A 12,969-nucleotide genomic window follows, 5' to 3' on the forward strand; every position below is an offset into this window, starting at 1 on the left:
TCTTCTATTGTCCTCATTTGTAAGTCACTTTGGATAAAAGCGTCTGCTAAATGACTAAATGTAAATATATTATTTTATATGTCAGACATTATTGAGTTAATAATTTGAGGTCCTCTAAGTCCTCTGATATTATTTTAACTATAATTGATAACTGAGATGCAAGACAGCACCAAATATGTTTATATGAAAAAAAGAGAGAGCGAAATTAACACTTATTACAATTACCACTTATTAGTAGCCTACTTATTACTACATCATATAATCACGTTAAGAGTGTATACAAGTGTATTTTCTAAAACGAGTTTAAAGTAGCCTACAATAGAAAAAAGTGCATCTGGTCATTTATCAGACTCATTTATCAGGTGTTTACATGTGTTTCACATCAACACTCACGGGCTGCATCCAACAAATATTGCAAATATTGGCCAATTAATTACCGTAACATCAAACTATGTCGGATTTGCATCACGGTGTATCCTTCACTGTCTATGATGTCCCACAATCCTGTGAGGTTATAAGCATTTTTTTTCCTTCTTTTTTTTTCTTTATTTAATTTCTTGGCAGTGCCACACATTAGGCTACACACTGACTGAAAAATTAAATATGATAATAGCCTAATAATAATGATAAGGTGCAATAATTATTCATATAATAAAACAGACGTTCAGATATTAATGATGTTACGACTTCTCTGTAAATAAAAATAATAATGGAAGAAAATCTAACTTTCATATATGTCGTTTTCTAAACATTTCTAAATATTTGTTAGGCTACTCATGCTTTGGTTTCCAACTAAATGTGCTGTGTAGCTATTAATTAGGCCTACATTAATTACAAAAATATGTTCTATGGTTTGACAGCCTTTGCTTTCTGACAAAGCCATTTGGAGAAATTTTAGGAGATATATCGGATTATTTCACAAGTGCCAAGACTCACTTCCGCCTGATGACCACGAGATGACGCCGCGAGGCCAAATAACGAGGTGGGAGGCGGACGCTGGCTGCTCGCGGACGGGCTTTAAGACCGCTGGGCGTGTGCGGCACTGCCGCCTGTCTGCTGGTGCAGCTCGTTGTTCGGAGTCTTTTCGCTGAACATGTGGTGTGGCAGTGCTGTGAATACACTTGCGACAGTCACTAACACAACCGACTGAGACCGTGACACCGCTTTCTGACTAGGGCAAGGAAGTGTGACACGCGAGCAGCAGGTCAAGAGCGATGAAAACCGAAGGAATTGAGGGTACCGAAAGGTTTCTGAGCCCCGGCAAAGGCCGGGGACTCAGAGCCACAAAGCATTTCAAAGTTGGTGATCTAGTGTTCGCCTGTCCGGCGTATGCTTACGTGCTGACAGTGAGCGAGAGAGGCGGACACTGCGAATGCTGCTTTACCAGGTCAGCGCTCCTTATAAGTCCACGTCTGACACTTTGTGTCTTTGTGCACGAGTCTAGGTCCTCGTGGCATGTTTACGGATGTTTCACATGACAGTGCATGCACGCAAAGCATCGTAATAATAATATTTATTAACTTTTATAATAGTTCATAATCAAATTTGTGTTGATAATGACATGTTTGACAGGAAGGTAATCTGCATTCAATTCGGGGCTGATCCCTATTAAAGATGGCTGGCATATGCCTTCTGTTTGCACTGTGTTTAAATGCTACTGGGTCATGCACTGGGTAGGGTGACCCACTTAGTATACACATCCAAAACGGCCAGTGAGTGCTGTGGATGAATGTTCAGTGAAGTCTTTTTCTTTCTAGGCAGTCAATTTTACTGGAGATCTGTGTGATAGACCTCTATACTAGATAAATCCACAACATGCAATGACAATATATCTCTAAAATAAGCCAATTTCAATTCAGACTATATCAATTACTATATTCTGCTCTTTAATGAAAGCTTTTGTTGTGATTGGTACATATCATTACAGCCTGTGACGATCTGAGGTACAACAGAAATACTGTGAAGTTTAGAATCAGTTGTCAACGGTGAATTTGTCAATTATCATTTTTGCAACCTTCGTATTGTTACACTGAAGGTGAAGTATGACTTTCTTCCATGGAACAAGAAATGTTAAATTTGGTATGAAATAAAATTTCACTGTATATATATATATTTTAAATAATGGTATAGATCGTACTGTGAACAATTCAACCATGCATATTTTTAATTAAGTGTTGTCGGAACAAGAAATGTTAAATTTGGTATGAAATAAAATTTCACTGTATATATATATATTTTTTAAATAATGGTATAGATCGTACTGTGAACAATTCAACCATGCATATTTTTAATTAAGTGTTGTAATTTTTAATCAAAATGTTGTAACTTGATTTTCTGGTGACCTAAGCAGGACTTCTCTAATCATTTAGTCTGCTTAAACTCTGCCTACATCTCAAAATCCAGTCAACAACAGATGCAAAGAACCAAATTCCCACTCTACTTTGTTTTTTTTGTTGTTTTTTTTATCTGTTACACTGGGATCTGGTGCTGCTTTCAGTTCATTGCTACTTTAAAGGGATAGCACACCCAAAAATGTCATGCCTAAGGCTTTCATTCATCTTCGAAACACAAATGAGATACTTTTAATAAATCCTGAGAGATTCCTGTTCCTTCATTGAAAGTCCATACTACTAAAACATTGATGCTTCAAGATGTTCATAAAGACATTCATATTAATCAAGTCATTTAATCCAAGCCTATAAAGGATAGTTTAGCTAAAATGAATATTCTGCCAGCATTTACTCACCGTCTAAAAACTGCATGACTTACTTTCTCCTGTGGCACATAAAATAAGTTATTTTGAGAAATATCTCAATGTTCTTCACTTTTTATTGTATGGAAATTTTATTGCATAGAATGGAAGTATTTAGGGTGAATAAATAATGACAGAATTTTCATTTTTGGGTGAATTCCCTTCAACATAGATGGAAATAGTGGCATGCTGAAGGGTAAATTGAGAATCATCTGATCAATTAAACTTTATTTCATTCACAGGAGAGAAGGGCTGTCAAAGTGTGGAAAATGTAAAGAGGCCTATTACTGCAATGTAGAGTGTCAGGTAAGTCTGTGTTTGTGATTTTAATGGGTTGTTGAAGGACATTAAATCATAGTCTCTGTGTGGATTTGCTCCATGGTCTGTATTACAGAAATAGTTCACTCAAAAAGTAAAATTCTGTCATTATTTACTTGTTCATATACTGTGGAACACAAAAAGAGATGTTTTTTGAAGAATCTTCAAGCTGCTCTTTTCCATGCCATACAGTAGTAACCAGGCTGTCGAGCTCAAAAAAAAGGGGGGGGGGGACCCCTTGTTTTGCAACATGAATAATGATCTGCTATGGATGCTATGTAGTGATATAGTGAACAGGTCAAAGCTGTTACTATATCATGGAATGTAACATTGGAACTCTGAATTGACCAATCAGAAGCCACGACCATAATGATCTGTTCTATAAAGTTAATTTTGCTCTCTCAGCATATATCAGAGCTTTTTCCCTATGCTTACTACTTACACTACAGTGCTCTAATTGTGAGGATGGTCCCACTGGAGCAACGATAGCTGAAGTGATTTCCTGCATATGAGTCAGAGTCTCAGAATGAACTGCATTGATAATGGACTCTCTTCACCTGGAATCACACATTGCATCCTTTGTGTTAGCAGCTCAAAATCAGCTGGACCGCCACCACTCTTTGCTGCATACAGTATTTAAGACCAATTTTGAGCCATCCTTTCTCAAAACCAATTATCCTATAGTTTTATATACATCATGTAATAATTTTTGTTGAAAGTAAATCATTTATATGGTTTGATTTAGACAACATAGTCTGCAGTCTTCAAGTCATTCCACAGATTTTCAAAGGGGCTTAAGTCTGGGCTCTGACTAGGCCATGCAAGGACAATCATTTTTCTCTCCTTCAACCACTGTGTGGTCAGATTTGCTGTGTGCTTTGGGTCAGTCATGTTGGAAGGTAGGCTTGCCGCGATAGACGGTGCTGACGGTGATACCGTTGTTAAAGGGTCATGAAACCCCCCGTTTCAGCACTGGTTAGTTCTCACCACAGTTTTAAAAAATGCTAAATAAGTGGGCGTGGTGCGGAGCGGAAGAGGGGAGACAGACAACACACACACAGCTTAGCATTCTGACAGTTTCATTTCGCTCCCATCGAGTTAAAAACACAAATAAATGCACAGCCATTTGCACTCTGCATCTATGAACGGCTGTTGCACCTCTGAGAACTTAAGAACACTCAGTCTCATGAATAATTTTAATAGACACCGACGCGTCATCGATGTACTATCAGTCCATTGCCACGTCACAAACTGACGTCAACACAATGCAGATTTTAAACCCGGAAGATGAAAATAGCACAAAAAAGCTTAAAATTAACCAGTTTTCTCCAACAGTTAAAATTATTGGATGCTAACATTGCCTTCTGAGTAAAAGTAGCCTGGGGTTTCATGACCCTTTAAGCCGCAACACCAGTTACGTCACTTGCCCACCGACCCCCACTGTCGTTTAGATTTTTTATAGTAATAAAAATAATTTGGTTCAGTAAAAGAACAGACACTACAATTAAAAACTGAACGTGGCTGCTGAATGCAGCATGCCGAACGACAGTCGCATCACAGATCAGATTTAATTTATCCAGTGAGGAGAGTGAGTCGAGCTGACTGACAAGAAGAGTGAGGTGAGACAGACAAGACGATGGCGGATGATTTAGTTTCGAAACGAGATGCAAAAGCACCTGTTTGGCAATATTTTGGATTTTGAATAGCCTGATGACTTTTGCCATTTATCTAAGGGGCTTTTGATTCTTATTTAATTGGTTCCACATTGTTTGCTGATTTTTACTTTATTTAAACTCTCATTTATTTATTTTATTTGACATCAAAGTGTATGCCATGCCTCCAAGCGTTCTTACACGTTTTGTTTTTGCCATTTATCTAAGGGGCTTTTGATTCTTATTTAATTGGTTCCACATTGTTTGCTGATTTTTACTTTATTTAAACTCTCATTTATTTATTTTATTTGACATCAAAGTGTATGCCATGCCTCCAAGCTTTCTTACACGTTTTGTTAATAAACATTCTACGTTTTTTATTTATTTGGTTATATATTATACATGTTTACTTAGCCTATTTCCAGTTTTGTATAGGCAAGTTTTGTATAAACTTTATGCAAGTAATTTGTTATTTTATATTAGGCATAGCCTGCCCTATAGCATGGTGTATTTTTATTTGTTTTGTTAATAAAAGTTCTATGTTTTATATATAGGCTAAAGTGAGTTTGACTTTGTATTTTGTTGTTGCATTCAAGCAATTGATGCAGAACTGCCGCTAATTCGAAAGTAAAATGCGCACGGCGCTTTTAAGCTATTTAAAAGCTAAGGAAGCGAGGAAAAGAGGGAATGCCCCCGCCCCCACGGTGATACCGTTATTATCGGTGTTGTCACACGTCGATTAACCAGTGGGAAAATTTCCTCACCGTCACAACCCTATTGGAAGGTAAAACTTCTTCCCACTGACAACTTTCTGGCAGAGGGCAGTAGATTTTCCTCAAAAAATTGACGGTATTTTGCCCCATCCATTTTTCCTTCTATTCTGAAAATTGCTCCAGTCCCTGTTGCAGAGAAACACCCCCATAACAGGTTATTATCACCTCCATGCTTTACTGTAGGAATTCTGTTATTTGGATGGTGAGCTGTATTGGATTTCCACCACACATCTTATTTGGTGTTGAGGCCAAATAATTAAATTTTAGTCTCATCTGCCTCAGAATATTCAAAGAGCGTTTTGGCAAAGCTCAGTTGTGACTGCATGTGGCCTTTCTTGAGGAGCGGCTTTTTTCTTGCAACCCTCCCATACAAGCCACAAATGTGGCTTATTTGAAATATTGTTGTCACATGCACACTATTGGCGCTTTTCCATTGCATGGTACGGTTCAGTACGGTTCACTTTTGGGGGGTTTTCCACTGGGTACACGGTTCCAAGCGAACCGTACCGATACCAAAACGTGACGTGTAAACTCTGCTGATCACTGATTGGCCGGAGGGAGTAGTCACTACCTGCGTCACTGAACTTGCGACACAAACACAAAAGAACCGCTAGATTTAAATCAGCACAGCCAGCGAAGGATCAGAATGCAACTGTTTTGAACGAGCGCACCTTTTTTAACAACCAAAAAATGGCTGTTTCGTGGTCTGTTGTGGACGTACAGACGTTCCTCTCTTTGATAGCAGAGGAGCGGATCCAGCGAGAGCTTGATGGGGCGACTTGGGATGAAAAAGTTTTTCAGGAGTCACGGCAGTATAGGTGGTGCAACTAACGACATGTGAATAATCCCGCCCACTCTAAAGCGGTACTAAACTGTAGTGGAAACTAGGCATGGGGCCGGTATGAGATTCTGACAGTATGATAACCTTAGATAAAATATCACGGTTTCACGGTATTGCGATTACAGCTCTAAAATGTTATTTTTAAATGCCTGGGTAAAAAAACAACTTTTTTTTCCCACTGAACATATTTTATTTTTAAGAAACATAGAGAACATTTTGGAACAGTAAACATGTCAGGCTAAATAATTAAATTCTTCTTAATTAAATGCAGTCACTTAAGTGAGCCTAAACCTGCAGCTCAATAATCAAAAATATAATCAAAACTATTTCTGTAAAAAATAAAATTAATAAAAAATGCATGCATAAACTTGCAGCTTAACAAGGATTTTGGAGACATGCTCGCATCTTTCTGTCCACGTTATGATGCAGGAATGTTCACCTTTCCCGGATTAAGTTTGGAGCTATGGTTTGGAGCGGTGAGGTACGAGGATCAGTGTTGCCAATTTAGCGACTTTGTTGCTAGATTTAGCGACAAGTGAGTCTAAACCTGCAGTCCAGCAATAATCAAAACATAAATTATTTTCTGTAAAAAAAAAAAATCCCTATAAATGAAAAAATGCAGTCACTTAAGTGAGCCTAAACCTGCAGCTCAATAATCAAAAATATAATCAACTATTTCTGTAAAAAATAAAATTAATAAAAATTGCATGCATAAACTTGCAGCTTAACAAGGTTTTTGGAGACATGCTCGCATCTTTCTGTCCAAGTTATGATGCAGGAATGTTCACCTTTCCCGGATTAAGTTTGGAGCTATGGTTTGGAGCGGTGAGGTACGAGGATCAGTGTTGCCAATTTAGCGACTTTGTTGCTAGATTTAGCGACTTTTCAGACCCCTTGGCGACTTTTTTTCCAAAAAAGCGACTAGCGACAAATCTAGCAACGTCTTGGACAAACCTTAGCGAGTCTCTGTGGTCGCTGGTACTGACGCAACGGTGCGAGGTCAGCATGCACACACCTCTCTCTCTGCGTCTGCTCTGTTCAGCGAGCGGCTGAGAGGAGCAGCGCCTTCAGTTCAAATAGATATTATGTTGCTTCTCTTAAGTTTACATGCAAATATAGCCAAAATCACAGCACAGGAATTGTCTGTGTTTTGTCTTTTCTTATGTGCGTTTCATTTCCTCAGAAAGATGGCTCAAATATAAAGCATGATTTTTGTGCAGATTAACGTCTTGGAAGGGAGAGCTGGTTATGTAGTCTTAAAGGGCCACATTTCAGTCACTATTTCATATGTATTCTGTTGTCTGACAACAGAAACAGTAATATATAAATGAACACGGTTTTATTGAGAATTTGGCTGCATTCAAATTAGGGATGCGCCGATCGGGTATCGGCTCCGATAGTGCAATTTTTTCTTTTTTCTTTCGATTGTGCGAATTATTCTGGGTTACTTCTGAAACCATACGATAGCTTAATGTGAGCTACATATGAATATTTAAGTCCTTATATTAAAGTTCACACAAACTCTTTTCTCCGCTGTGGCTGTCAGTCATTCGTTCAGCCTTTAAACCCTGGTTGCATTTGGTTACAGCAGTCAGCTCGGTAAAGCTCTCTCCAAGATCATTCTGTGTTCCCATTATACTTGATTTGTAAATACATGTCTATGATTTTGCAAAAATGACTTTATCTTCTTGCAGGAATTTAATGTTGTTTTGTTACTTGCTACCGGGTGTCTGTGAGAACGAAACACGGGCGTAGAAAAGACTATAAATAGTTTTTAACGTGCACAGTAACTGAAATTTAAAACTGTTAAAAGAAAGGCTCAATAACTGTTGCACAGATATAATACACTACCCAGCAATTTTTCTTCCCTTTGTGCTTTGCACTTTTTAACACGAAGCGCTTACAATGTGCACACATTAAGCGCTTCGTGCTCATAGACTGTCAACACTTTATACTTTGTATTTTCCTGTAAAATAACAGTTCCTTTGGAATTCTTCAGCTTTTAAGAACTGCCGGGTTTTCCTGTAGTTGGCGGAATTAATGCGCAAACGACAATCTCATTGGCTGGTGCTCACCTATCGTCCCTGTTTTGATTTCAGCGAATCGGTTCGAGCGAACGCACACAACCTGATTAATATTCATGAATCCAGTGGCTCATTAATCCTTAGTGCGTTTTTATATTGTTCTTAGTAGAATTCGTATAATAATAATAATAATATCTCATCATTATTATTGTTCTTTTTTTTTTTTACAGGAACACTGACCAAAAAAGCACCAGCACCAGTCCTAAGTTCATGGTTACCAAGTTTTAATTTATGTATAGTATTTCAGTCTGGCGAGTAAACGAAAAAAATATACTAGCCAATGGCGATTCAGTTGCCAAGGTGTCCGTTGAGGGTTGACTGTATAAAAACAGTTCGTGCTGCGCTGTATTTGTTTTGTCCTATCGTATCTATCATGTGCTGTTGCCTTATTAAAAAATATGCTATACATTTAAAATAAATGTATTTTAATTTTATATTTATAAATACATTCTTGAATGTTTTTAATGAATGGATTTTATAATAATGCAAATAGCAATGTGTAACATTTTACCATATTTAGTGCAACACTTTTATTTGTTCCCCACAAAATATTTCACTAAATGTTTGGATTTCTAAAATTATTGTGCACTGATTTTTCTAGAATAACTTTTGCTGCCGAATTATCCACTAACCTAGTTTGATAAATTGTCACAGATTATAAATATACATAGGCCTATATTTTTTCATATTTGTTTATTTTATGATGAAGTAGTCTGTATCTAGTAGATTGTGAAATAATGATTATCAGTTCCACACACAGAGATATATAAAGTCTACATTTATTTAAATGAGGGAAAAAAACTTCACTGGTATCAGATCGGAATCGGCCAATACCGAATCGGTATCGGAGGCAAAAAAGGCGGATCGGCGCATCCCTAATTAAAATACAGTATGTGAGCATAGAGAGACAAACAAATGTAAAAGGCAACCGACGCGATGACGTCATGAACATGCTAATTAGCGTATGACGTCATCTGGCGACTTTTCAAACTGGCTTTAGCTACTAGTTTTTTTAACAGATGTAAACAATGGCTGGAGGCTTAAAAGTATAGACGTGATACCAGCTAAATTTAATTATTGTACTAAATCACAGAAAAGTACGCTACAGTACGTACTTTAGACTGCTATTCCTCACTCTGTGAAGTAACGTGAGGGAGGAAACTAATTGACGTTAGCTAGTTAATTAGCCATGTTATCTGCCTCGGTAGCAAGCCAAATAGTATTTATTTCAACACTGAAACAAACGGCGGGTGGGTCTCGGTCTTGATCGGGGGTGAAAGAGGGAGAAAACTGAAGATGACACGGATATATAGTTTATGTTCGACACATGGAAGTATTTATTTAGCGATCGGCGCTAAAACGTCATCTGTATGGAACATCGTTGTGTACGGAACATGGTTAGTCTACGTTACCCGAAAAATTCCCATACGACGGACTTCGTCTTTTTCGACGGGGGAAAAGGTTCCAGGGATTCATCTCCTTCGGCCAACTGTGTGTGTATATATATATATATATATATATATATATATATATATATATGTATGTATGTATGTATGTATAGTATTTCAGTCTGGCGAGTAAACGAAAAAAATATACTAGCCAATGGCGATTCAGTTGCCAAGGTGTCCGTTGAGGGTTGACTGTATAAAAACAGTTCGTGCTGCGCTGTATTTGTTTTGTCCTATCGTATCTATCATGTGCTGTTGCCTTATTAAAAAATATGCTATACATTTAAAATAAATGTATTTTAATTTTATATTTATAAATACATTCTTGAATGTTTTTAATGAATGGATTTTATAATAATGCAAATAGCAATGTGTAACATTTTACCATATTTAGTGCAACACTTTTATTTGTTCCCCACAAAATATTTCACTAAATGTTTGGATTTCTAAAATTATTGTGCACTGATTTTTCTAGAATAACTTTTGCTGCCGAATTATCCACTAACCTAGTTTGATAAATTGTCACAGATTATAAATATACATAGGCCTATATTTTTTCATATTTGTTTATTTTATGATGAAGTAGTCTGTATCTAGTAGATTGTGAAATAATGATTATCAGTTCCACACACAGAGATATATAAAGTCTACATTTATTTAAATGAGGGAAAAAAACTTCACTGGTATCAGATCGGAATCGGCCAATACCGAATCGGTATCGGAGGCAAAAAAGGCGGATCGGCGCATCCCTAATTAAAATACAGTATGTGAGCATAGAGAGACAAACAAATGTAAAAGGCAACCGACGCGATGACGTCATGAACATGCTAATTAGCGTATGACGTCATCTGGCGACTTTTCAAACTGGCTTTAGCTACTAGTTTTTTTAACAGATGTAAACAATGGCTGGAGGCTTAAAAGTATAGACGTGATACCAGCTAAATTTAATTATTGTACTAAATCACAGAAAAGTACGCTACAGTACGTACTTTAGACTGCTATTCCTCACTCTGTGAAGTAACGTGAGGGAGGAAACTAATTGACGTTAGCTAGTTAATTAGCCATGTTATCTGCCTCGGTAGCAAGCCAAATAGTATTTATTTCAACACTGAAACAAACGGCGGGTGGGTCTCGGTCTTGATCGGGGGTGAAAGAGGGAGAAAACTGAAGATGACACGGATATATAGTTTATGTTCGACACATGGAAGTATTTATTTAGCGATCGGCGCTAAAACGTCATCTGTATGGAACATCGTTGTGTACGGAACATGGTTAGTCTACGTTACCCGAAAAATTCCCATACGACGGACTTCGTCTTTTTCGACGGGGGAAAAGGTTCCAGGGATTCATCTCCTTCGGCCATCCTACACACAGGTGACTCCGCTCGCACCAACCGGAGGGGGAGGGGTCGTGTGACTCGCTACGCTCTTCGCTGCACACAACTGAGGGAGTCCTGCACTTTCCGTCTTTGACGACACATAAAAAAACTGTGCATACCGCAGGAACAGTGTTACATGAAATTTTTGTGGTTTTGAAACCGTGACTTTTCCAAACCGCGGTATACCTGACAGACTTCGTCTTTTTCGACGGGGGAAAAAGTTCCAGGGATTCATCTCCTTCGGCCATCCCACACACAGGTGACTCCGCTCGCACCAACCTTAGGGGGAGGGGTCGTGTGACTCGCTACGCTCTTCGCTGCACACAACTGAGGGAGTCCTGCACTTTCCGTCTTTGACGACACATAAAAAAAACTGCATACCGCAGGAACAGTGTAACGGGAAATTTTTGTGGTTTTGAAACCGTGACTTTTCCAAACCGCGGTATACCTTGAAACCGGTTATCGTCCCATGCCTAGTGGAATGCAAACCGAGCCGTGCCATACCACGCAGTGGAAAAGCGCCATATGGCCACTCTTTGTCATAAATTCCTGCAACTGCTTCAGAGTTGCTGTAGGCCTCTTGGTCGTCTCTCTGACCAGTTTCCTACTGGCGCTTTCATCCAGTTTGGAGCGACATCCTGATCCAGGGAGGGTCTGTGTTGTACCAAATACCTTCCACTTCGAATTCACTGTGCTTCTAGACATTGATAAAGCCTTTGGCATTTTTTTGTATCCATCTCCTGACTTGTGCCTGTCCACAACTTTATCCCGGAGATCTTTTGACAGTGCCTTGCCACCCATAGTTGATTGTTTGCTTCAGTTGCACTACCAAGGACTGAAATGCTCCAGGAAAGCTCTTTTCATGCTGAGCCAATCAAAATGACCACAGCTGATCACAGTTGAAAGTCAAATGGATTTGAGTGCCATTGAGAAGATTATTAGCTACACCTGATTGAGTTTACAAGTCATTTTTAGGAGCGGGGTGATCCTTTTTCCAGCTCAGTGATTGTTTTTTTTATTTTATTTTTTTTTCTGACATGTTGGCGTTTTATCTTTCACTTGGATTTTATAAGTTGCACTGAGTAAATACAGCTGGATAAAACAAAAACTGTGTCCGTCTTCATTTCAGGCTGCAAAGCAACAAAATGTGATTATTTTAAAGGGCAATAATATTTGAAATATGTTCATTTAAAAATATATTAACATAGAAAACAGTCATTTCAAATTGTAGTAATATTTCACAATATTACTGTTTTACTATAAATAAATAATAGTGTTAATGAGCATAAGAGACTTTAAAACTTTTGAGCAGTAGTGCATCTCCCATCAATGCAATAATTCATATATTGACTTTTTCCTTTCTGAAAGGCTTTAAAATATTTATTTTATCTTATAAACGTTGTATAAGACGGCACAGTTGACTCGTTTCCTCATTCATGAGTTCCTCCAGGATGAGCAACCGGGATAGTGCTCTATGGAGACCACAGCCAGAGTGACAGCTCTGTAATTGATCTTTGCTGCTGAGCACCAAGCAGAGTCGAAAATCCAGCACTGAAAATAAAGATCATCAATAATCAATTTACCACAAGGCCCTTCTGTCTCGTCCCTGCTGTTTTTGTGCGTCGTACAAGTTGTGGCATTAGAATCAGCTTATCCATCATCACATGGCTGTTTGGTTTTTCTGTTCAGGCTTGTCCCTTCATTGGTCTTTGTTTTTTTTTTT

General features: G+C 38.2%; 1 protein-coding gene across 1 annotated transcript in view; it reads left to right on the plus strand.

Moving 5' to 3' along the window:
• The first annotated feature begins 996 nt into the window (after positions 1–996).
• LOC107594786 (N-lysine methyltransferase SMYD2-A-like) overlaps positions 997–12,969 on the plus strand; it is a 21,558-nt gene continuing 9,585 nt past the window's right edge. The window contains exons 1-2 of the mRNA XM_016284964.1: positions 997–1,387; positions 2,995–3,058. Of these exons, the coding sequence (XP_016140450.1) occupies positions 1,215–1,387; positions 2,995–3,058 (237 nt within the window). The 5' untranslated portion in view covers positions 997–1,214. The remainder of the gene's footprint in view (positions 1,388–2,994; positions 3,059–12,969) is intronic.

Source organism: Sinocyclocheilus grahami, unplaced genomic scaffold, assembly GCF_001515645.1.
Source record: "Sinocyclocheilus grahami isolate Dianchi unplaced genomic scaffold, SAMN03320097.WGS_v1.1 scaffold191.1, whole genome shotgun sequence".
NCBI classification, from domain to species: domain Eukaryota; kingdom Metazoa; phylum Chordata; class Actinopteri; order Cypriniformes; family Cyprinidae; genus Sinocyclocheilus; species Sinocyclocheilus grahami.